We start from the raw sequence: 24,622 nt of genomic DNA on the forward strand, positions 1-24,622 counted from the left end.
TTTCCGAGGGAGGGGGCTTGTCGATAAGGGGTTTGTGAATGCTATCAGACCAGTGTACTTGTGCTCCGTCTCAGGAGTTGTCAACTGTACTTCCTGGTTCCACTGCCGTCTTCAGGTGCCAACTATGTCAACATGAACACTACGTTGACAGAGAGGCACTTTCTCTACCTTACTCTGCCTCATTCGACCGACGCACAGCTCATTCTGCACTTAATTTAGGAGAATTTAATGTAAAGCTACAACACAGTTCAAATGTATCATTTGTTCATACGCACACCAAATCTTGTGTTCGAATGAGGTTAGTGGCTCCGTAGCGCACGTTCTCCTGGCCAGGAAGAGCAGCGCACGGAGCTCCAAGGAGTTCGGCTCTCAGTGAAGAGGAAGGGACAGTTCGGGAGAAAGTTAGTTTTTTCAGTTGCTTTTGGAAACAGGAAAGGCACCGAAGATGTCAGATTCTATGTCCAGCTTTCTGCACATCGGGGATATAGTTTCCCTCTATGCGGAGGGCTCTGTCAACGGCTTCATCAGTACTCTGGGGTAAGTTCATTATTGGGGTTAGTTTACCGGGTTTGCAGCATCTGACCAGTTTGTCAGCACCGGTCAGGACTTGTCCCACCCGTCTTTCTAGCTGTGTTTTCTGTCTACCACCATAACAACTTATATGATGTTTGCCAGCTGTGCTTTCTTGGCTAGCGTGACGGTTGTATTGTATGGCTCTTCTATGCAAACAGACAATAAACACGTATTGAGTACTTGGGACCATAAATGAGAGTTCCTACTTGCAGCTACCATTAGACCAATAGTGCAGTCCCTGCTATGACTTCGCATCAGGAGACAGAGATGAGAAAGGGAACCATTAATTGAGAGGTTGTGCTGTTATTCTTCATATACTTTACAGTTGGCCATACGTGACACACTATCAAGCTCTGTCTGTCTCTCTTTTTTGCTCTTTTTCTCACACATACAGTACACATACCCTTCCTCGTTCCTGTGATAGTGGTGGTTGTCTGTGTGTGTGAGTGCAAGTGTGTGTGTGTGAGTGCAAGTGTGTGTGTGTGTGTGTGTTTGTGCACTGTATGCAAGGAAGTGGAGCCATGGTGGTGTGTGTAGATTTCCAGTGGAGGGATGGTGCTGCTGTCACTCTGTTCTCTCTGCTTCCTGTGGTCTACCCTACCCTGGCATAGCTCTGGCCTCAACAATATTGTGTGTGTGTGTTTTGTGTCTGTGTGGTATTATTGTGTTGGTGGGCATGTTGTGTTGGTCCTTACTGGACTAGGGCAGATGAAGTTCTGATTGACAGTTGTAATAGTCTGATAGGGACCTGCGCCCACCTCAGCTGGCCTTGTATGGACCACATGTCTGCCCTGGTGTAGACAGGTGTCTCTACCACATCACACATCCAGAGAAGTGTCTCTAGTCCTGGGACAGGCTGGCAGGAAGAGTCCTGCTCCTCTGGAGCTGCTGCAGGCTCTGGAACAAGGCCTCCAAGAGCAGGGCTCTGAAATCACAGCCAAAGTCGCTCGGTGGACTCTTTTCCATACAGGCAAATCCTAGTATACTGCACACGGCTTTCCAGGTATGACTGTCTAACCACGCAGTCCTGCCTGCAGCAGAGAGATGTCGAACAAAAAAGGCACATGGAGGTCTGGTAAAATGACACCTTTCTCGAACTAGACACAGTTTTGAAAGTACCTGTTTGTGTGCGTTTGTGTGTGTGTGTGTGTGGGGGGCGGGGGGTGGTATGTGTATGTATGTGTAAGTACTGTAGGTATGTGTGTTTAAATGTACCAATGAGAAAGCTGTCCCAGATCTATGCAGAGTCACATACCTGGCCGACTCTGACAAAGCCCCTGATTGGCTGTTCTTGTTTCCTCTGAGAGCTCAGATTCTACTTAGGAGGTCTAACACGAGATGACCAATCACAGAGCAACCAGCCCCCCTAACCCCTCTAACCCCCTCACCCCCCACCCCCAGGCAGAAAGGTGTTTCATTCAGCACACCTGGGCCATGACTCACATGCAGGAATGCTCTACATGTTCACCTTGCTGGTGCCACTAAACTGTTCAGAACACTCACCCTCCTCAACACTTTCCTTCCTGAACACTAAACGCATTGTATGGCCGATCCAATGTTGCATACAGCCCCTCCTTGACCAACCTTCCTGCCCTGCCAATCTGCTGTTACCATGGGGAGCTGTAGAACTAGTAGATGGAACTAAGACAAGCCAAGCTTAAAGCCTAGTTTTGAGGTCAGGCCCTCTCTATTTCTCTCTTTCTTTCAGACAGGTCGATGATGAGTGAGGCAGAATCATTGACACACTGCGGGGGGGGGGGGGGGGGGGGGTTCACAACATGAAAGGATTTCTGTAATGGGTGAACCAATTTGATGGTCCTTGAGTGGCTCAATAGGAAATCTGTTGTTACGCGTGAGTGTGTGTCTGTGTCCATGTGTGTATCCCTGTGTTTGTGTCTGTACCAATCCATGCTATCTGATGCAAATAGGAAACAAATCAAGGGCCAGGTGGTCATGTGTTGTCTTAGCCTCTGTGCTTGGCTGCTGTAAGCCTGCCCAGATCCATCCCCACCCTCTAGTGAGCCTGGAGATAGGGCGGGGTGCTAGGTGATGATAAAGGAGGGTGGGGGTCCTTGTCATTCAATGAGGATATAGGAGGCAGCAGACACTAACCAGAGGAGCACTGACTTATGGTGTGGCAGGACTGTCAAGCCTCTGGTGGACAGGCAGCCATTGAAGAGGGAGGATTAGTCGAGCCTTTCAGACACCCTACTGGTGGATCTCCCACAGAGAGACCAGGACACGCTCTGACTAGCAGACCTGTCGCTAGGCAAGTTGCGCTCCGTCACCCAGACAAATGTGGAGCCATAAATACATAGAAAGGCATGCGTTTGTGTCATACATATCTATCTTTATGATACATTGTCAAAGAACAGCAATAACCCACACATCACACTCTATGCTCACTCTGTACAGTACTGTACATACAGTTTAAACACTGGCCCTTGAGTGAGTCACTGATCCCTACATTGCCTAGGCAACCCTGCATGATCCTGCTCTCCTGCCAGTCCATTGTGGGGTCGTCTGTGTGTCTGGGAACCACATACATGTCTTGAAGTATATGATGGACATGATGTACACAGCAAAACAACCCATTTTGAATGCTAAATGGGCGAATAGATTTGATTTAGTGTTATATTGTATTTCCTGTGAACCTGTTGAGTGTCCAGGTGGTGTAGAGGTGGTGCCAGTGATCTTCTCTCCGTGTTCTCCTCAGGTTGGTGGACGACCGATGTGTGGTGGAGCCTGCTGCTGGGGACCTGGACAACCCCCCCAAGAAGTTCAGAGGTGTGTGTCTGTGTGTGTGTCTGTGTGTGTGTGTGTGTCTGTGTGTGTGTGTGTGTCCTCAGTAGCAGGTCATGGGGAGATGGAAGATGTGAGCTGTCAGACCCGTGGGAGACAGCCAGTGGAAAATCTGCTGGTGGAGCCAGGTCTCCTTGGTGCCTGGGCATCTGACATCCATATATGCCACACTCACACACACACACACTCACACACACACACACACACACACACACACACACACACACACACACACACACACACACACACACACACACACACACACAAACACGCACTGCTGGAGTGACACACTTATACAACATCTGGTATTTCAGATCAGAGGATCATAAATAAATATAAATGTCATAAATATCCCATGGAACTAGCTAATGAGTGAAGTTTGAAGTTTTCCACCAAAGGTTAAGGCCCCTGGACACTAACTTCTCTCTAACTGTGTCAAGTGTGTTAACCTTGTCAGGATGTCACCACTGATGGTCTATCTTGTTCCCACACTTCATAAAACTACAGTCTGTATGTTGCTGTGCCTTACAGCTTGTACTGTAAGTTCCTCATTCATGTATTAAGTGATATCAACAACACGCAGGTTCAGGTTATGTGTGTGTGCCATGTCTGCATTTCTCTTGTTCTCTGGACTGAATGATTTGATTATTTCCCAGTAGCCACAAAATTGACAGTTTATTAAATCAACAGCTTCATGCTTCCCTATTGTTATGTCTGTCCCTGTTGACATCCCTTTTGAGACATACTATATATGGAAATGATGAGGCACACCAATAAACACCCCCACCTCCCACCTCAAGTCAATATTGACGAGAGACTCTTAACTACCTGAGAAGGTCCATCCGGACTCAGACCCCTTCCTTTCTCCCTCCAGATTGTCTGTTCAAGGTGTGCCCTATGAACCGCTACTCTGCCCAGAAGCAGTTCTGGAAGGCCAAGCAGGCCAAACATGAGAAGGACAAGATAGCTGATGTGGTGTTGCTACAGAAACTACAGGTACCATTGTGTTTACTATCAGTGTCAATTAGGATTGGTTCCTGATTGATCCATCTATTTGAATAAAGGTTATATAGTGAGAGTGCCAGTTTGACATAACAACCGCAGTTACCGTCATATTATTGTACTGAAATCAAGATGTAAACTCAATTACAGCGTGACAAGTGAAGGTAATTATGTTTGTGTGCGTGTGTGTGTGTGTGCAGCATGCATCTAACCTGGAGCAGAAGCAGAACGAGACTGAGAATAAGAAGGTCCATGGAGACGTTGTCAAGTACGGCATGGTCATGCAGGTCTGCTCATCCATCCACCTCCACTACAGATACACACTCACCCATCCACCTCCACTACAGATACACACTCACCCATCCACCTCCACTACAAATACACACTCACCCATCCACCTCCACTACAGATACACACTCACCCATCCACCTCCACTACAGATACACACTCACCCATCCACCTCCACTACAGATACACACTCACCCATCCACCTCCACTACAGATACACACTCACCCATCCACCTCCACTACAGATACACACTCACCCATCCACCTCCACTACAGATACACACTCACCCATCCACCTCCACTACAGATACACACTCACCCATCCACCTCCACTACAGATACACACTCACCCATCCACCTCCACTACAGATACACACTCACCCATCCACCTCCACTACAGATACACACTCACCCATCCACCTCCACTACAGATACACACTCACCCATCCACCTCCACTACAGATACACACTCACCCATCCACCTCCACTACAGATACACACTCACCCATCCACCTCCACTACAGATACACACTCACCCATCCACCTCCACTACAGATACACACTCACCCATCCACCTCCACTACAGATACACACTCACCCATCCACCTCCACTACAAATACACACTCACCCATCCACCTCCACTACAGATACACACTCACCCATCCACCTCCACTACAGATACACACTCACCCATCCACCTCCACTACAGATACACACTCAACCATTCCACCTCCACTACAGATACACACTCACCCATCCACCTCCACTTTAGCAGAGGTGTTTAGTCTGATGTGGAAATAATAATCCCCCCCACCACACATGCACACACACAATCTAATGAGCTTTGGTGTAAATATTGACCGTGCAGGGCTGTTATCTGGAGTCAAATACTCCCCAGGCTGGTGCAGGGCTCTGGGAGATTCTCTAGGTGGGGCTTCTATCCCTGGGAACTGGCTGACTCACTCAATACACACATCCCACTGACTCTGTCCAGTATGTGTGTGTGTGTGTGTGTCGTGAGTGACCCAGTGTGGCGGGTGTGACTCCTCAGTGAACTATCCATGTGTAAGCTTGTGTGCGTGAAGGGGAATACGGCTGTGCGTGACTGTGTGCGTGAAGGGGAATACGGCTGTGCCTGACTGTGTACGTGAAGGGGAATACGGCCGTGCGTGACTGTGTACGTGAAGGGGAATACGGCCGTGTGTGACTGTGTGCGTGAAGGGGAATACGGCTGTGTGTGACTGTGTACGTGAAGGGGAATACGGCCGTGCGTGACTGTGTGCGTGAAGGGGAATACGGCTGTGTGTGACTGTGTACGTGAAGGGGAATACGGCTGTGCGTGACTGTGTTCGTGAAGGGGAATACGGCTGTGCGTGACTGTGTGCGTGAAGGGGAATACGGCTGTGCCTGACTGTGTTCGTGAAGGGGAATACGGCTGTGCGTGACTGTGTACGTGAAGGGGAATACGGCTGTGTGTGACTGTGTACGTGAAGGGGAATACGGCTGTGTGTGACTGTGTACGTGAAGGGGAATACGGCTGTGTGTGACTGTGTACGTGAAGGGGAATACGGCTGTGCGTGACTGTGTTCGTGAAGGGGAATACGGCTGTGCGTGACTGTGTTCGTGAAGGGGAATACGGCTGTGTGTGACTGTGTGTGTGAAGGGGAATACGGCCGTGCGTGACTGTGTTCGTGAAGGGGAATACGGCTGTGTGTGACTGTGTTCGTGAAGGGGAATACGGCTGTGCCTGACTGTGTTCGTGAAGGGGAATACGGCTGTGCGTGACTGTGTACGTGAAGGGGAATACGGCTGTGTGTGACTGTGTACGTGAAGGGGAATACGTTTGTGTGTGACTGTGTACGTGAAGGGGAATACGGCTGTGTGTGACTGTGTACGTGAAGGGGAATACGGCTGTGCGTGACTGTGTTCGTGAAGGGGAATACGGCTGTGTGTGACTGTGTGTGTGAAGGGGAATACGGCCGTGCGTGACTGTGTTCGTGAAGGGGAATACGGCTGTGTGTGACTGTGTTCGTGAAGGGGAATACGGCTGTGTGTGACTGTGTGTGTGAAGGGGAATACGGCTGTGCGTGACTGTGTGTGTGTTGTGCGTCCTGCCAGTTGCTGCACATGAAGAGTAACAAGTACCTGACGGTGAACAAGCGTCTGCCGGCGCTGCTGGAGAAGAACGCCATGCGGGTCACGCTGGACGGCACGGGGAACGAGGGCTCCTGGGTCTTCATCCAGCCCTTCTGGAAGCTCCGCGCCAACGGCGACAATGTAACACAAACACACGCGCACTGCAGACTCGCGTGTGCACTAACACACATGGACAATAACACACACACACACAATTATCCATATTTCCCATGTTGTGGAGCCATCCCCAACACGGTCCCTGTCCCTGCTGCAGGTGGTGGTGGGGGACAAGGTGGTGCTGAACCCTGTGAACGCAGGCCAGCCTCTCCACGCCAGCAGCTACGAGCTGTCAGACCACCCTGGCTGCAAGGAGGTGAGAGAGGCGGCACACACAACACACACTCTGCCGCAGAGATTGTTGTCCTCGCTCCAACACTCTAGAAGCCCTGAAGCCCTGTATGCATCTCTGTCACCAGTCTGGATGTCTGGCTGCTTGTCGTTCCCTCTTTCTCCAGGTCTGACCTGTCTTCCTGCCTGTCTGTCTGTCTGTCTCTCTAGGTCAACTCTGTAAATGGAAACACCAGTTGGAAGATCAACCTGTTCATGATGTTCAGTGACCACAAAGATGAACTTCTAAAGGGAGTGAGTCAACACTGTTATTCATCTACACAACCAACCACCACCACCACCATCACCACCATCTTCATCATCACCACCGTCATCACCAGTTCCCTCTGTGTGTGTGTGTGCTCCAGGGGGACGTGGTGAGGCTGTTCCATGCAGAGCAGGAGAAGTTCCTGACGTGTGACGAGTATAAGACCAAGCTGCATGTGTTCCTGCGCACCACTCTGCGCCAGTCTGCCACCTCCGCCACCAGCTCCAACGCTCTCTGGGAGATCGAGGTCAGTGACACACGCCACCTTCCTAACACGCCCTAGCGCTAGCATTGCGGGGTGGACTGTCACGAACGTCTTTTCCAATGCTGCGATTGGTTCCTCAGGTTGTTCATCATGACCCCTGTCGAGGAGGGGCGGGACATTGGAATAGTCTGTACCGTTTCAAACACCTGGCCACCGGACATTACCTAGCTGCTGAGGTAACACTGCTGACCTCCTGACTGCTTTTGAATCAGTCAATCAATTAGTTCATCAATCAATCAATCAATGACTCTGTGAGTGAGGACAGTGGGTTGATGTGTTGTACTGATGTGTGCAGGAGAACCCAGGCTATAAAGGAGACGCCCCTGAGATCCCTGCAACTGTGAGTCGACACACAACCAGGCTGACGGTCTCTGATTCCGCACACTGGACAGTTGGTGTTGCTAATATTGTGTGTGTGTGTTCGATCCCTGACCCCCATTCAGATTGACAGTAGCCGTAGCAACAAGCGCAGTCTGGGGGAGAGGATCAAGTACAAGTTGGTTGCCGTGCCTCACGGCAGCGACATTGCCTCTCTGTTTGAGCTGGACCCCACCACCCTGCAGAAGACCGACTCCTCCGTACCCCGGTACCACCCTCCACACCAACACAATGCTGTGTAGATCTCCTGTATTTTGATCTCAAGTGATCTGTATCTGTCTGTCTGCTAACATGTCTGCCTGTCTTTTGCTTTTGTGTGTCTGTCTGTCTGTGTCTGTGTGTCTGTCTCTGTGTCTGTCTGTCTGTCTCTCTGTGTGTGTGTGTGTGTCTGTGTGTGTGTCAGTAACTCGTACGTGCGTCTAAGACACCTGTGCACCAACACCTGGATCCAGAGCACTAACGTTCCAATCGACATAGATGAAGAGAGGCCCATACGACTCATGGTACTGTCCTCTACACTCTACTGACACACTGCCAGCATCAGTCTGTCAGCAGCTTGGTCACAGCTGTACTGTGTGTGTGTGTGTCCCAGCTGGGCACCTGCCCCACCAAAGAGGACAAGGAGGCGTTTGCCATCGTGTCTGTGCCCGTCATGGAGATCAGAGACCTGGACTTTGCCAACGACGCCAGCTTCATGCTGGGCACCGTGGTCGAACGCTTCAACGAGGGCTTCATCAGCCCGAACGACCGCCGGTATGGGGTCAGGGGCTCATCTGAAGGGCCATAGTTAGGGTACAGGGGTCAGGGTCAACTCCGAATAGTAGAGATCTGTTGACCTTTAACCCTGCTCGGTCATTGGTGTGCTCCAGGTGTGACCGAAGTGTATGTGATAATGTGTGCGTGTACTCTTACGACCCCCAGGTTTGCCATCAAGCTGCTGGAAGACCTGGTGTTCTTCGTGGTGGACCAGACCAGCAGTGGGCAGCCAGTCCTAGAGGTGGTGATGACCAAGGCCAACAGAGAGAGACAGAAACTCATGAGGGAACAGAACATCCTCAAACAGGTCGGAACCAGAAGCACTAACACTTAGAAAACATCTGTTCTCGGCTCATTCACTGTAGCACATCTTCTAGAACATCCTGTAGGATAGCATGTCTCTGTGTTTGTCCGCAGGTGTTTGGAATCATCAAGGCTCCGTTCAAGGATAAAGGGGGGGAGGGCCCTCTGCTGCGATTGGAGGAGCTGAGTGACCAGAAGAACGCCCCCTACCAGTACATGTTCCGTCTGTGCTACCGTGTCCTGCGACACTCCCAGGAGGACTACCGCAAAAACCAGGTGACTCACACTTGTGACATCATCAAACAGCGCCACAACAGTACTTGGTTCTGCACTAGGAAGTCAGAGAATGTGTTGCCTGACTGACAAACGATCCCTCCCTCTCCATCCTTTCCCTGTGTCCCCTTTGCGCCCCCCTCCCCCTCCAGGAGCACATAGCCAAGCAGTTTGGGGTGATGCAGAGTCAGATTGGATATGACATCCTGGCTGAGGACACCATCACCGCTCTCCTGCACAACAACCGCAAGCTTCTGGAGAAGCACATCACCAAGACTGAGGTGGAGACCTTCGTCAGCCTGGTCCGCAAGAACAGGGAGCCCAGGTAGGCAGGGAGGGAGGGAGGGAGGGAGGGGGAGAGGCTGGGAGGGAGGGAGAGAGAGCCCTTACCAGGCTAGGAGGTGAGAGGGAAAAGATGAAAGAGAAGCCAGTGACAGCTTCTTTCCCAGAACCTGCACTTGTTTTTTGTTCTTCTACGCCTGGTGGGTTCATCTGAACAGCTGTGTGTGTGTGTGTGTTTGTGTGTGTGCTGCCGTGCAGGTTCCTGGACTACCTGTCAGACCTGTGCGTGTCCAACAACGTGGCCATCCCAGTCACTCAGGAGCTGATCTGTAAGTGTGTGTTGGACCCCCGGAACCAGGACATCCTCATTAAGACTGAGTGAGTAGTGCTGCCGGTCCACCCACCCACCCACCCACCCACCCACCCACACACATATGTCATACCAACCTGTGTGTGTGTGTACAGGCGGCGTGTCCCTAAGGACCTGCCTCATGGTGGAGGAGAGTACCTGGCGCTGGATGAGTTCTCGGAGGACGACGAGGTGTGGCTGGTGTGGACAGACAAGACCAACGAGCGTCAGGAGAAGAGCATCAGGCAGTTGGCTCAGGAGGCGCGCCAGGGCAACGCCCACGATGAGAATGTCCTCACCTACTACAGGTGGGTTGGCGCACACACACACACACACACACACCCCAGGCACATACACACACCTATCTTCATTCTTTTCTTATCATCGTGTGCGCATGTTTAAGTGTGTGTACACACACATGACCTTATTACACACACGTTACCTTACCTATGTTTGTGTGTCTATGTATACAGTATATATACAGTTTATATATGTGTGTGTGTGTCTGTGTGTGGTGTGTGTCTGTGTGTGTGTGTCTGTGTGTGGTGTGTGTGTGTGTGTACAGATACCAGTTGAAGCTCTATGCCAGGATGTGTCTGGACCGCCAGTACCTGGCCATCGATGAGATCTCCAAGCAGCTGGACGTGGAGCTCATCTTCCTGTGCATGATGGACGAGACGCTGCCATTTGACATCCGCGCCTCCTTCTGCCGCCTCATGCTGCACGCGCACGTGGACCGCGACCCCCAGGAGCTCGTCACCCCGGTCAAGTTCGCCCGCCTCTGGGCCGAGATCCCCACCTCCATCACCATCAAAGAGTACGGCCGCTGTACACACCACGCCGCTGACTGATTACCACGACAGTACAGAATGCCAGAGCGAGTTCTTTTATGAATAGGGGTTTGTTATCCGACTGAATGCTCTGTCTGTCCTCTCAGTTATGACTCGAACATGGACGACTCTCGGGACAACAAGAAGAACAAGTTTGCCAACACCATGGTCTTCATGGAGGAGTACCTCAACAACGTCCTCAACGACGAGCTGCCCTTCCACGACCAGGAGAAGAACAAGCTCACCTTCGAGGTGCACGCACGCACACACACACACACACACAAACCCCAGCGTGCACGCACGCACGCACACGCGCACACACACACACACACGGGTAAGGTTCCCAGACTGACTGAGACGCTGTCGCCCCCTGCAGGTGGTGAGTCTGGCCAGACACCTCATCTATTTTGGCTTCTACAGCTTCTTTGAGTTGTTGCGCCTCACCAGGACCCTGCTGGGCATCATCGACTGTGTCCCCAACCCTGGACTCACCGGAGGAGCCCTGTTCCCGGACGAGGCTGGAGGTGAGACTGTCGAGACAGACAGACTGAAGAACAGACAGACAGACAGACAGACAGACAGACAGGCAGGTGGCAGGCAGACAGATGACACGCAGACAGACAGTCAGCCAAACAGGCAGAAAGGCAGGCAAACAGACCAATGGTTAGGCAGTCAGGCGGACAGACGGACAATTCGAACCTTCATTCCTGCATCCATTTGTCCTCCAGTGAAGAACATGAAGCGCTCCATCCATGGCATGGGTCAGATCATGTCCACCATGGTCTTAAGCAGGAAGCAGTCCATGTTTGGAGTGGGCCAACCCCTTGCGGGTCTGGAGGGGGGGGTGCGCACCAAGGACAGCATCGACAAGATGGATGTCACCGTCATGGACACCAAGCTAAAGATTCTCGAGATCCTGCAGGTATTGTCCAATCGGTTGACGGCACAGACAAACCAGAGGACACTTCGACTTCCACCCGTAATCTCTACCCTCCCTCCCCCTTCCAGTTCATCTTGAACGTGAGACTGGACTACCGCCTCTCCTTCCTGCTCTCCGTCTTCAAGAAGGAGTTTGTGGACGTCTACCCCATGTCCGATGCAGACGCCACCACTGCCATGGAGCAAGCAGGTTGGTGACGCACACAGACACACACACACACACAGACACTCATATGGAGGGATTCTGTGGGCGGTCCCAAATGACATCACATCTTTTTTGTCCTTTCTCAGCCTCCATCAACCTCCAGCAGATCGGGGAGCAAGCGGAGGCCATGTTTGGAGTAGGGTAGGTTCACGCTCTCCGCCCCACACCTTCCACACGTTCCCCAAGGCCTCCTGGTCACCGTGTGGCCCTCTGTGTGTCAGGAAGGGCAACAGCATCCTGGAGGTGGACGACGAGGGCGGCAGGATGTTCCTGAGGGTGTTGATCCACCTGACCATGCACGACTACCCTCCCCTGGTGTCTGGAGCCCTGCAGCTGCTCTTCAAACACTTCAGCCAGAGGCAGGAGGTCCTACACACCTTCAAACAGGTAGGTCGTAACACACACACACACACACACACAGAGACAATCAGTCTCCTTCAATCCATTTTCTCCGTGAGAAAATCAGCCATCCCCTCTTTCTCTCATGCCTTTGATGTCATACTATACTGTTATCAGCAATTATAAAGGCAGAAATGCCACCAAAAATACATTAGAAAAAAAAACTCAACACATTCCCCTCTACACGCCCCGGCCAACAGGTGCAGCTGCTGATCTCGGCCCAGGACGTGGACAGCTACAAGCTGATCAAGAGCAACCTGGACCTCCTGAGGACCATGGTGGAGAAGTCTGAGCTGTGGGTGGAGAAGAAGAACAGCACGGGGGACGGCAAGAAGGACAAGGCAGAGGTGAGACGGGTGGAGCCCCAGACAGACAGGCAGACAGACAGGCAGACAGACAGGCAGACAGACAGGCAGACAGGCGTCTGTGCATCCCCCAAGATGCTGACTGATGTCTCTCTTTCCCCAGACGGCGTCAGAGGACTCGACCCCCAAGAAGGATAAGAGTAACGAGAACTACCAGAAGGTCAAAGAGGTCAGCTTGCTTTCACTCTCCTCTCCCTCATTCTCTCTGACCTGTCTCTCTCTTTCTCTCTCTCTCACACTCTCTCATCCCTCTATACTCTAGCTGCCTCATCCATCACTCTCTCTTTCTCTCACGCACAAACACACACTCTCACTCTCTCTCTCTCTATCCTTTCGCTGTATCATCATAATAATAAATGATTCTGTCCCACACATCCCAGGCTGATGAGTCATAGTGGTAGAAGTATGGAGTCTAAGTTAGTGTGTTTGGCCTTGCATACTCACATACTCATACACTCTATGTGGATGTGGTGTTCCTGTCAGATCCTGGAACGCCTCAATAAGATGTGTAGTTCTGGGGTGTGGAAGAAGCAGCAGAGGCTGCTGAAGAACATGGGGGCTCACAAGGTCATGCTGGACCTGCTGCAGGTCTCCTACGATAAGGTGAGCGCAACACACACACCCACAGCCACGCGCATCACATGCATGAACACCGGTGACGGAAGATAACCCCTCCTCTCTCCTCTCTCTGCACGTCTGCAGAACGACAGCAAGATGCTGGAGATCATCAAGTACACCCACCTGTTCCTGCAGAAGTTCTGCAAGGGGAACCAGGAGAACCAGGCGCTGCTCCACAAGAACCTCCATCTCTTCCTCAACCCAGGGGTCAGCCTCTTCTGTTCATCTACCTTCTCTCTCCTCAGAAACCCTCTCTCCCTCTCTCTCTCCCTCTCTCCCTCCCTCTCTCCCTCCCTCTCTCCACCCGTCTCTAACTCCCTGTCTTCCTCTCACCAGCTCCTAGAGGCGGAGACGGTCCAGCAGATCTTCGAGAACAACTACCAGCTGTGTACGGAGATCAGCGAGGTGGTGCTGCAGCACTTCATCCACTGCCTGGCCACGCACGGACGCCACGTGCAGTACCTCAACTTCCTGCACACCATCATCAAGGCCGAGGGCAAGTACGTCAAGAAGTGTCAGGACATGATCATGACTGAGGTGAGAGAATCAGCGCACGCACACACACACCTGCACCCACAGACACACCCACACACCTGCACACACAGACACACCCACACACCTGCACACACAGACACACCCACACACCAACCTCTCTGTCTCCCTGTTACTAACCGTGTGGGCCGCGTCTCTCTCCAGTTAACCAACGCAGGGGAGGACGTGGTGGTGTTCTACAATGACAAGGCGTCATTTGCCACCATGTTGGATCTGATGGCCGAGGCCAGGGAGGGCGTGGGGGAGAACAGCCCTCTGAGGTACCACATCTCCCTGGTGGAGCTGCTGGCAGCCTGCGCCGAGGGCAAGAACGTCTACACGGAGATCAAGTGCACCTCTCTGCTGCCCCTAGAGGACGTGGTCAGGGTGGTCACACACGAGGACTGCATCACAGAGGCAAGCACGGAGGAGAAGGAGGAGTCTTCGACTCATCTTGATCCTTTCACTTGATATAGTTGTGATGCTGATATTTCGTCTCCTCCTACTGGTCCCCAGGTGAAGGTGGCTTATGTGAACTTTGTGAACCACTGCTATGTCGACACTGAGGTGGAGATGAAGGAGATCTACACCAGCAACCATATCTGGAATCTTTTTGAGGACTTCACTGTGGACATGGCCCAGGTAGGACTGGTACTGTGGACATGACCAGGTTGGGTCTGTTCATAGTTCTATCCCCTCATTCCCCTCTCTCATCCTTCCCTTCCTCCCTTCCTCTCTCCTTCACCCCTCCCCTTCTCCTCTCCAGGTGTGTAACAAGCGCGAGAAGCGTCTGACGGACCCCATCCTGGAGAAGTACATCATCAACGTGGTCTTCGACACCATCAATGCCTTCTTCAGCTCGCCCTTCTCTGAGAACAGCACCTCGCTCCAGGTATGGGGGGGGAACAGCACCTCGCTTCAGGTACGGGGGGGGACAGCACCTCGCTCCAGGTACGGGGGGGGGAACAGCACCTCGCTCCAGGTATGGGGGGGGGGAACAGCACCTCGCTCCAGGTACGGGGGGGGGGGGGGGGGACAGCACCTCGCTCCAGGTACGGGGGGGGGGGAACAGCACCTCGCTCCAGGTACGGGGGGGGGGGGGGGGGGACAGCACCTCGCTCCAGGTACGGGGGGGGGGGAACAGCACCTCGCTCCAGGTACGGGGGGGGGGGGGGAACAGCACCTCGCTCCAGGTACGGGGGGGGGGGGAACAGCACCTCGCTCCAGGTACGGGGGGGGGGGAACAGCACCTTGCTCCAGGTACGGGGGGGGGGGGAACAGCACCTCGCTCCAGGTACGGGGGGGGGGGGGGGGACACCACCTCGCTCCAGGTACGGGAGGGGGGGGGAACAGCACCTCGCTCCAGGTACGGGGGGGGGGGGGGGAACACCACCTCGCTCCAGGTACGGGGGGGGGGGGGAACAGCACCTCGCTCCAGGTACGGGGGGGGGGGGAGGCGAGGGGATACGGAACAAACGTGAAGCGAGGTGTCCATCCAGCTAGGCTGACCTGTCCTCCCTCCCTGTCCCCCAGACCCACCACACCATCGTCACCCAGCTGCTCCAGTCCAGCATGCGCCTGCTGGACTGCCCTTGGCTGCAGCAGCAGCACCGCGGACTGGTGGAGGCCTGCATACGCACCCTGCACATGACAGGTCTGAGGTCCCTCAGCCAAGTCACACTGCAGCCAGATGCTACTGCAGCTACATCACATCCTTCTGTAGCTACGTCATACAGCAGTAACACAGTACATCGTACTGTAACCACATCATCCTGTGTGTGTGTGTGTGTGTAGCTAAGAGCCGTTCCATCTCTCGGCCCCTGGACCTGGAGGCCCAGATCAGCAGCATGTTGAGCCTCAGTGCTCTGAACTCCATGTCCCGCTCCAACCCCAACTACAAGAGCTCCTCCCGCTCCTCCCGCCCTGCCGCGGCCAACAACCCCTGGGACTACAAGAACATCATCGAAAAACTACAGGTGCGGGGGGGGGGTCACATCTTGTCCATTACTGTTGGTTGTATACAGTGGCTTAGGCAGAAATTGTATTTTGGGCGGGCCAGTGCAAAAGTGAGTGGGCGTATAGTTTTTGTGGCGATGTTAATACATTGGCTAAAAAGCAGCTACCAAGGTTAGCTGGCTCAAGGCCGCCCAGAGAGTCTTCCTGTCGGAACCCCTAGCAACCAATTACGTTCTGGAGGCTTCCTACAACTTGCTTCAACAGTTCCATTTTATTCTGAAAACAAATTAAACACACACACCAGTCAACAATAAAACAAATCAAACTTGCCTGGGCGGGCCAGTGAGTAATGTGGGCGGGCCAGTGAGTAATGTGGGCGGGCCAGTGAGTAATGTGGGCGGGCCAGTGAGTAATGTGGGCGGGCCAGTGAGTAATGAGGGCGGGCCAGTGAGTAATGTGCGCGGGCCAGTGCCGCCCTGGCTCATTACTGGCTACCCGCCTGGTTGTATATTCCTCAGGCCGTCGTTAGGAAAATATGTTCTCAATGGATTCTTCCTTAAAGAAATAAAGGTTAAATAAATAAATCCTGTCATCCTCATGATCTCTCCCACTGTGGTTGTTGCTGTAGCGTTGCTGTAGCGTTGCTGTAGCGTTGCTGTAATGTTACTGTAGCGTTGCTGTAGCGTTGCTGTAATGTTGCTGTAATGTTGCCGTAGCGTTGCTGTAACGTTGCTGTAACGTTGCTGTAACGTTGTCCTGGTGTGTTGGCGTGTCCAGGACATCATCAACACCCTGGAGGAGCGTCTGAAGCCGCTGGTGGATGCAGAGCTGTCGGTGCTGGTGGACGTGCTGCACCAACCAGAGCTGCTGTTCCTGGAGGGGACAGACGCCCGGCAGCGCTGCGAATCAGGAGGCTTCATCTCCAAGTAGGACAGAGAGAGGGTCGAGGGGGGGGGGGGGGGGGATCCAGGAATATACCAGATGGAATTGACCAAAGGTTTACATTTCTGTGACCCGTGTGTGTTTTCTCAGGTTGATCCAGCACACCAAGGCTCTGATGAGCTCAGAGGAGAAGCTGTGTATCAAGGTCCTCAGGACTCTTCAGGAGATGCTGATCAGAACCCTGGACTTTGATGAGAAGGTGAGGACCAGAGATGCCTGGCTGGCTGGGTGGCTGGCTGGCCGGCAGGCTGGATTTCTGCGTAGGTGGCTGGCTGGGTGGCTGATGTGTTAACTGTGCATGTGCCTCTCCTCTCAGGGTATAGCACTGAGGAGAGTGTTGCTTCAGAACTATCTGTTCCCCAACAAGAAGAACAGCCCCAAGACTGACCTGGCAGAGCTAGGGGCTGTAGGTACGTACTGCAGGCCCCCAAGTACTAAACATGGCCCGATCACACAAACGCACATGGTGTTTACTGTGTGTGTGTGTGTGTGTAGGATGGGAGCAGGAGAGGGACTGGGCTGCAGTAGCTGCTGTGCAGTGTCGTCTGGACAGAGAAGGAGGGACCAAGCTGTTCACTGACCTGGTGATGAGCACCAAGAACGACAAGATCTTCCAGGAGAGCATCCAGCTAGCCATCTGTCTCCTGGAGGGAGGCAACACTGAAATACAGGTACATAACACACACACACACATTCACACAGAGTGACATACTCTCCCTAAACACACACACAGTACCCATTGGTCACGTGTGTTAGGGCTGAGGGGAGGGGTTTCAGGGGTAAGCAGTGTTATGTTTCCTCCAGAACTCCTTCTACAAGCTGATGATGGGCGACAACAAGTCCGAGAAGTTCTTCAAGGTTCTAAACGAGCGCATGAAGGAGGCCCAGCAGGACATCAAGGCCACCGTGTCGGTCAACGTGGGAGAGATGAGCAACAAGGCCAACGAGGGGGGCGCTGAGACAGGTGAGGAGGCAAGGGCATTACATCAACTAGAGAAGGTTAGTGGGGATATGGAGGTTGGGCTCATGGGTCAGACCTGATACTTGCTCACAAGCTTGTGGTTGGTTCTGTGAGCAGGGGGCTTACCTATCCTGAGCGCCGGCCCCTCCATCGCCCCAGTGGTGGTCTCCGCCCTAGCGTCCCCGGAGCAGAGGGAGCCCGAGACAGAGATGGGCCCGGCTGTCTTGATCATGAAGCCCATCCTCCGCTTCCTACAGCTGCTCTGTGAGAATCACAACCAGGACCTGCAGGTACGCACACAAACACACTTAAAAAACACACCGCTGTGAAGGAGAAAGGACCTCCAGACTTCCTTAACAGGTCTGCTCCTGCTTTGCTGCTATATCCTTTGGTCGTTAATTCCCTCCTTCCTGTCCAGAACTTCCTGCGCTGCCAGAACAACAAGAACAACTACAACCTGGTGTGTGAGACGCTGCAGTTCCTGGATATCATGTGTGGCAGCACCACGGGGGGGCTGGGCCTGCTGGGGCTCTACATCAACGAGGGCAACGTGGACCTCATCACCCAGACCCTGGAGACGCTCACAGAGTACTGCCAGGGGCCCTGTCAGGAGAACCAGGTCAGATAGACGATCACAGAGTAGTTCCCAGTTCCAATGTTAAGGGCAGATGTATACAGGCAGTCACAGTTCTAGTGTGTTGAAACCTGACTGTCTGTGGAGGTCTGTGCAAAATCCACTAAGGTATCTGCCTGTCTGTCTGTCTATCTCTCTGTCTGTTGGTGTCTGTGTTTCAGACTTGCATTGTGACCCACGAGTCCAATGGTATTGACATCATCACTGCTCTGATCCTGAATGACATCAGCCCTCTGTGTCGGTACCAGATGGAGATGGTGCTGCAGCTCAAGGTTCCCTCTCATGTTCTCTATGTACACCACACCATGATCCGTTCTAGAGTAGGTGGTCTACCATACAGTTAGTGCTCCTGCAGTGCCGGGCTTAGCTCTCCTCCCAGCATACTGTACTTCAATCACGTGCCTGCACAACTGCTTTAAAACGTATCCACGTCTTTTTGCGATCGGTTTCCAGGACAACGCCTCCAAGCTGCTGTTGGCTTTGATGGAGAGTCGCCACGACAGCGAGAATGCAGAGAGGATCCTGGTTAATCTCCGACCCCGGGAGCTGGTCAGCCACAATGCCTCCCCTTTCATCAAAAACACTCGCCTTCTTTCATCAATCCATCCCCCTCTCCCACTCTCCCCATCTATCCTCCTATCTATTTGTCCGATTTGAACTCCAAACAAGTCTGAAACGACCGTTATAGACGTGTGTTTTTAGTGCAGGGTAAAAGCGGTGTAGTTCCTGATGGTGATGTGTGGGATGTGCAGGTGGAGGTGATTAAGAAGGCGTACCAGCAGGAGAGCGAGTGTGAGGGCGGCAAGGTCTCTCCTCGGGAGGTGGGACACAACATCTACATCCTGGGTCTTCAGGTAACACCCTCCCTGGTCTCCCTGGAATGCCATGATCGTCTACTGTATCTGAGACATGTTTACATGTGTGTTTGTGCGTGTTTGCCTGTCTCAGCTTGCCAGACACAACAAGAATCTACTGAACTTGCTGAAGCCTCCTAAGAGAACCAAGGAAGAGGGAGAAGATGGGATCTCCTCTATGGTCAGTGTCTGTCTATCTACATTTCTATCCATATGTCTCTTTCTCATATCTCACTCTCTCTCTATGTCCGGCACCGTGCCGGATGTCCGGCGTGCGGCCATGAGAAAAAGAATGTTGGGAACTTGCATGAGGTTTAATATTTGAGTCAATTTATTTCCTTTACCAATCATATGAGAGGAACGCAGCTATAACTAACGTTACAAGCCTATCAGCAGCAGAGCAGGGCGGGTCCTAGCATCACAGTGTGAATGAGATCCATACATCACGTTAGCGTTGTCGGTGAAAGCATGTCATCAAGCCTGGGGATGATGTCCAGCCCATAGAGAAATGACTCAAACATAAATGGCGCTGGGCGTGGACAGAAGAAGGGAGAGACGGCGAGCCTTTTGGAAGTTGGTGCAACAAACTGAGAGAGCCTGGTGCTTGTTTCTGCACGTTTTGCTTGAGGAAGCTACTAAATTCCAGCAGCGTTAGTAAAGTGCTTGCTCGTCATGTCATAGAGCCGCTGCCCGTGCACTCAAACATACCACGACGTTGCAGGGAGCACCTGTTACAGCTGACACACCGTTGTCTATGACTGACTGTGTCTGCGACGTAGAAATACGTTTGTGCACATTTATTGCGGAACATGACTTGTCATTCACTATTACACTCATTCTTAGCCACTGGTCACCCTGTGTACAAAACTAGCAGAAGACAAAAAAGTGTTTCAAAAAATGCGTGGCTCATATTTGTCTCTTATCTTATCTACTTCACATTCCCCTGGTGTGTTCTTCCGATGTGTGAAGCTTGGTCCCCGTGTTGTGTTGCTAGAATGTTCTAACGTCGCTCCTCCCACAGCTCAACCTGAACAACCGCCCGCTGTCTCAGATGCTGAAGTCGACGGCTCCGGCCGAGAGCGAGGAGCAGGACCCTCTGGAGTTCTACGACCAGCACACGTCTCAGATCGAGGTCACTACTGCACAACCACGCCTCCACAGCACTGCTGCAGTAACACCGCCATCATATCACACTGGGGATCCTACAACTTGTTTGGCCTCCACCATCTCCCTCCTCTTCTCTCTCTCTCTATGTCTGTCCCATCTTCCCCACTTCTCTCTCTCTCTCTCTCTCTCTGTCTCTGTCTCTCTGTCTCTGTCTCCATGCCAGATTGTGCGTGACGACCGCAGCATGGAGCAGATCGTGTTCCCGGTTCATCCCATCTGCGAGTTCCTGACGGAGGAGTCCAAGTTCCGGGTGTTCAACACCACGGAGCAGGACGAGCAGGGCAGCAAGGTCACACACTTCTTCCAGCAGGCCTCCTTCCTGCACAACGAGATGGAGTGGCAGAAGAAGCTTCGCAGTAAGGCGGGGCCCGGACCTGGGGGGTGTGACCGTGTGCCGTGTGTGGGGAATATATAGGGTCTACATTAGTTCTGTGTGTGTGTGTGTGTGTGTGACAGGCATGCCGGTGCTGTACTGGTTCTCCAGGAGGATGACTCTGTGGGGCTCCATCTCCTTCAACCTGGCCGTCTTCATCAACCTCATCATCGCCTTCTTCTACCCCTACGACTCTGGGCAAGGTAGGGGCGAGCGAGTGTGTGGTCGTGTTCGTTTTACTCTGTGTGTGTGCCTGCTAAGAAGGAGACAGACGACGAGTCAGATCAGCCGCGTCACGTCCCACCACTGTGATGTCGCCCTCCTCACCTCTCCTCCCCTCTCCTCACCTCTCCTCCCCTCTCAGGAGCGATAGATGACTCCATGCTGTCCATGCTGTTCTGGGGCTTTGCTGGTCTATCCATCATGGGTCTGTTCTCGCAGCGCTACGGCCTGCGGCCCCTCTCCGTGGCCCTGATCATCAGGTCCATCTACTACTTCGGCATCGGCCCCACCCTCATCGTACTGGGCACGCTCAATGTAAGGCTCCCTGGGAGGTCCACAGCAGCATAAGAGTAAATGGACAGCATTCATAGCCAGACTGGAATACCTCTCCTTCTAATACCTTTCATTGTTTGTGTGCGTGCGTGTGACTTGCCTCTGTTTGTCTCTGTAGCTCATCAATAAAATAGTGTTTGTGGTGAGCTTTGTTGGCAACAACGGCACGTTTATTATGGGATACCGCGCTATGGTAATGGACGTGGAGTTCCTGTATCACCTGGCCTACGTCCTGACCAGCACTCTGGGACTGTGTGTCCATGAGCTCTTCTACAGCATCCTGGTACACACCACACACACACACACACCACCATACACACAAACCACACACCCACACCCCATCACACATACACACCATGATACACACCATAACATGCACACACACAATTTTTTAAGTGCTACACATTTATTGTGTTGCTGTGTGTGTGTGTAAACGTGTGTGTGTGTGTGTGGTAGTTGTTTGACCTGATCTACCGGGAGGAGACTCTGTTCAACGTGATAAAGAGCGTGACCCGAAACGGGCGCTCTATCCTACTGACGGCCCTGCTGGCCCTCATCCTGGTCTACCTCTTCTCCATCGTGGGCTTCCTCTGCCTCAAGAACGACTTCATCATGGAGGTCGACCCCCTCCTGCAGCTGGCAGCAGGTAGAGACCCCACGGAGAAGAAGCTGTACAGGGCTTTCTACCACAGTGAACTGGATGGGATCCAAATGAATGACGTGTGGGGGAAGAGTGAGTGTGATGTGTGTTGTTTGACTGCCTCTCGTGTGCAGATCCTGGCCAATCAGAGGCGTCCAAGGACTTCCTGTCGTCCTGCACGGCAGACGGAGTCAGTTGCACCTCGGAGGAAGGAGCTGAAGGTGAGAGGGAGGGACGGGAGAGCTGACGGTGAACCTCAGCCACGATGGTTTCTCCTGGTGATTTGAAGGTGTCTGGTACAGTAGTGCAGGGAGAGGTTTCCAGTGTGTCTGTGTTTCCTTGCAGAAGAGCCCAGTTCAGAGCGAGCGTGCGACACTCTGCTGATGTGCATCGTTACCGTGCTGAACCACGGCCTCCGCAACGGGGGAGGGGTGGGGGACGTCCTGCGGAAGCCGTCCAAGAACGTGCGTACACGCACACACACACACACACACACACTAATATAAACCACACTCATAAACTGAAGACTAACCAATCAGAAAGCCAACCTTACAAAGGACTGACCAGTCCTACACTGGGCCTATCTTTTAAAATGGTTCAATTCTCTTCCCTTTCCTGAACAGGAGCCTTTGTTTGCTGCCCGTGTGATCTACGACCTGCTGTTCTATTTCATTGTCATCATCATTGTCCTCAACCTCATTTTTGGTGTCATTATTGATACTTTTGCGGATCTGAGGAGTGAGAAACAGAAGAAGGAAGAGATCCTCAAAACCACCTGCTTCATCTGTGGTGAGCGCTGGAAGTGTGTGTGTGTTTGCGTGTGTGTGTGTGTGTGTGTGTTTGCGTGTGTGTGTGTGTGTGTTTGCGTGTGTGTGTGTGTGTGTGTGTTTGCGTGTGTGTGTGTGTCTATGCGAGGGTGTTCTGATGCCCTGCACCCCCCTCCACCAGGTCTGGAGAGGGACAAGTTTGACAACAAGACTGTGTCGTTTGAGGAGCACATCAAGCTGGAGCACAACATCTGGAACTACCTGTACTTCATCGTCCTCGTCAGGGAGAAGAACAAGACCGACTACACCGGGCCTGAGAGCTACGTGGCCCTCATGATCAAGGTTAGTTAGGCAGGGCAGGATGCTGGATAGAGACATACTGGCACTGGTCCATCATGATCAAGGTATCCAGGTTGAAAGTTCTTGAACCCACTCTATACTTGTAGACCAAACTAACTGGAGTTATGCGTGGTCTGAGGAGACCTCATGATGGTTCCATAGAAGGCTACAATGTTCCCTGTTCTCCTGTTCCCAGAGTAAGAACCTGGACTGGTTCCCTCGGATGCAGGCCATGTCTCTGGTGGTGACGGACCAGGATGGAGAGCAGAACGAGATGAGGAACCTGCAGGACAGGCTGACGTCCACCATGAGGGTGGTCCTGCAGCTTACCGGACAGCTCACAGAGCTCAAGGAACAGGTCAGACTCACTTCCTGGTCACCCTACTGCACACCTACCTCTGTTTGAAGGGGGATTGAGGGTTACCGTAGTATACAATAAGATTATAATCCCTACAGTAGGCCAGCCACTATAAAGGGATTATCTATCCAAGCTCAGGGAATAGATACATAGTCTTCCTGATATGGTCATGTGACATTGGGACTTTGTGTTTCCTGTAGATGACGGAGCAGAGGAAGAGGAGACAGAGGATGGGCTTCGCAGACGTCCAATCAGCAGGCGGCGCCAACATGACCCCCAGTGCTGCGGGGGGGAACCATCAGATGTACAAACCATGACCGACGTCAAAACAATCTTCCTGCACATCTGCAATGACATCCTTCCTCATTTACAAATAATGACCTCATATCCTGTCCTTACATTTACAGACCATGACATCACATCATGTGTCCGCATCTACAACCATTTGTAGAGGCTGAGAGCCTGAGCCCTCTGCTAGAATTTAGCTCACGTTGCCTCCCCAGCCTCTCCTTGGTAGTGGTGTTCCTGTACTTTTACAGGAGTCGGACCACCAGCCTATCAGACGGCCCTCAGGCCTCCTGTCAAGAGCGTCTGCTAGCAGAGAGGACACCGGGACAGCAGGCTGTGTTCCAGTAGCAGTCTGCCAGTAGTGAGGCTGCTGCTCTGCTGCCAGCACCAGTCCTCTACCCCCTCATGCAGTAGAAGAACATTGTGTGTGATCATGCCTTCATGTCCCCAGAGCCATCTCTGTCCTGTCAGCAGACTGCTTCTGGGAGGTAGAGGACAGCATATGTCCTGCACTGTACAATAGTGATATTTATACATAGTGATCATCTCTCGTTACTGCTGTAGGTGTGTGTTCACCGGGTGTGTGTGTTGACTCCAGAGCAGGCTTAGGTAAACCACATGCCATGTTCAAAGATGTGGTCCGATGCTCTGGAGACTGACTTGTACAAACAGAGCACACTTGCTGAAATAAAAAAGCTAAAATAAACAGACCTGCTGTTTCACTTTGGTATTTTCCATGTGCATGAACAGACCCGAGTGCATTGCAGTAAGGTAGACTAACACGTTAACCATCTGAACAGCCATTAAGCTTCTAGCTCATTCCGAGAGGCCCATTGGC

At 52.6% G+C, this 24,622-nt stretch overlaps 1 protein-coding gene across 4 annotated transcripts; it reads left to right on the top strand.

Moving 5' to 3' along the window:
* The first annotated feature begins 164 nt into the window (after positions 1-164).
* Positions 165-24,494, top strand: itpr3 (inositol 1,4,5-trisphosphate receptor, type 3). 4 transcript variants are annotated; one of them, XM_067239527.1, is made up of 59 exons: positions 165-537; positions 3,290-3,360; positions 4,250-4,371; positions 4,578-4,664; positions 6,785-6,943; positions 7,077-7,175; positions 7,361-7,444; positions 7,558-7,704; positions 7,803-7,898; positions 8,018-8,062; positions 8,166-8,308; positions 8,504-8,603; positions 8,693-8,853; positions 9,022-9,163; positions 9,274-9,435; positions 9,585-9,757; positions 9,973-10,092; positions 10,180-10,371; positions 10,629-10,880; positions 11,001-11,145; positions 11,270-11,417; positions 11,622-11,815; positions 11,902-12,022; positions 12,124-12,178; positions 12,259-12,424; positions 12,637-12,783; positions 12,905-12,970; positions 13,285-13,404; positions 13,504-13,626; positions 13,756-13,956; positions 14,116-14,367; positions 14,467-14,592; positions 14,717-14,842; positions 15,484-15,604; positions 15,745-16,016; positions 16,684-16,832; positions 16,939-17,047; positions 17,165-17,258; positions 17,344-17,519; positions 17,653-17,812; positions 17,927-18,099; positions 18,228-18,428; positions 18,605-18,715; positions 18,897-18,992; positions 19,196-19,297; positions 19,392-19,478; positions 20,319-20,429; positions 20,628-20,820; positions 20,921-21,040; positions 21,202-21,374; positions 21,511-21,675; positions 21,849-22,038; positions 22,167-22,253; positions 22,378-22,496; positions 22,656-22,821; positions 22,981-23,141; positions 23,335-23,496; positions 23,697-23,800; positions 23,904-24,494. In XM_067239527.1, exons 1-59 carry the CDS (start codon positions 446-448, stop codon positions 23,908-23,910), a joined length of 8,046 nt encoding a protein of 2,681 aa, XP_067095628.1. In that variant the 5' UTR covers positions 165-445; the 3' UTR covers positions 23,911-24,494. The 4 variants fall into 4 exon arrangements, with proteins under 4 accessions (XP_067095628.1, XP_067095627.1, XP_067095626.1 ...); XM_067239526.1 differs by having other exon boundaries at positions 22,381-22,496; positions 23,697-24,494; XM_067239525.1 differs by having other exon boundaries at positions 166-537; positions 23,697-24,494.
* The last annotated feature ends 128 nt before the right edge of the window (positions 24,495-24,622 follow it).

The sequence above is a fragment of the Osmerus mordax genome, chromosome 7, assembly GCF_038355195.1.
Source record: "Osmerus mordax isolate fOsmMor3 chromosome 7, fOsmMor3.pri, whole genome shotgun sequence".
Lineage (NCBI taxonomy): Eukaryota > Metazoa > Chordata > Actinopteri > Osmeriformes > Osmeridae > Osmerus > Osmerus mordax.

Coding starts and splice junctions, on each gene's coding strand:
- itpr3 (XM_067239525.1), top strand. CDS start 446: ATGTCAGATTCTATGTCCAGCTTTCTGCACATCGGGGATATAGTTTCC. Junction 11,418..11,621: donor GTTCCCGGACGAGGCTGGAG/GTGAGACTGTCG, acceptor TTTGTCCTCCAG/TGAAGAACATGAAGCGCTCC. Junction 17,520..17,652: donor GAGGCAACACTGAAATACAG/GTACATAACACA, acceptor TGTTTCCTCCAG/AACTCCTTCTACAAGCTGAT.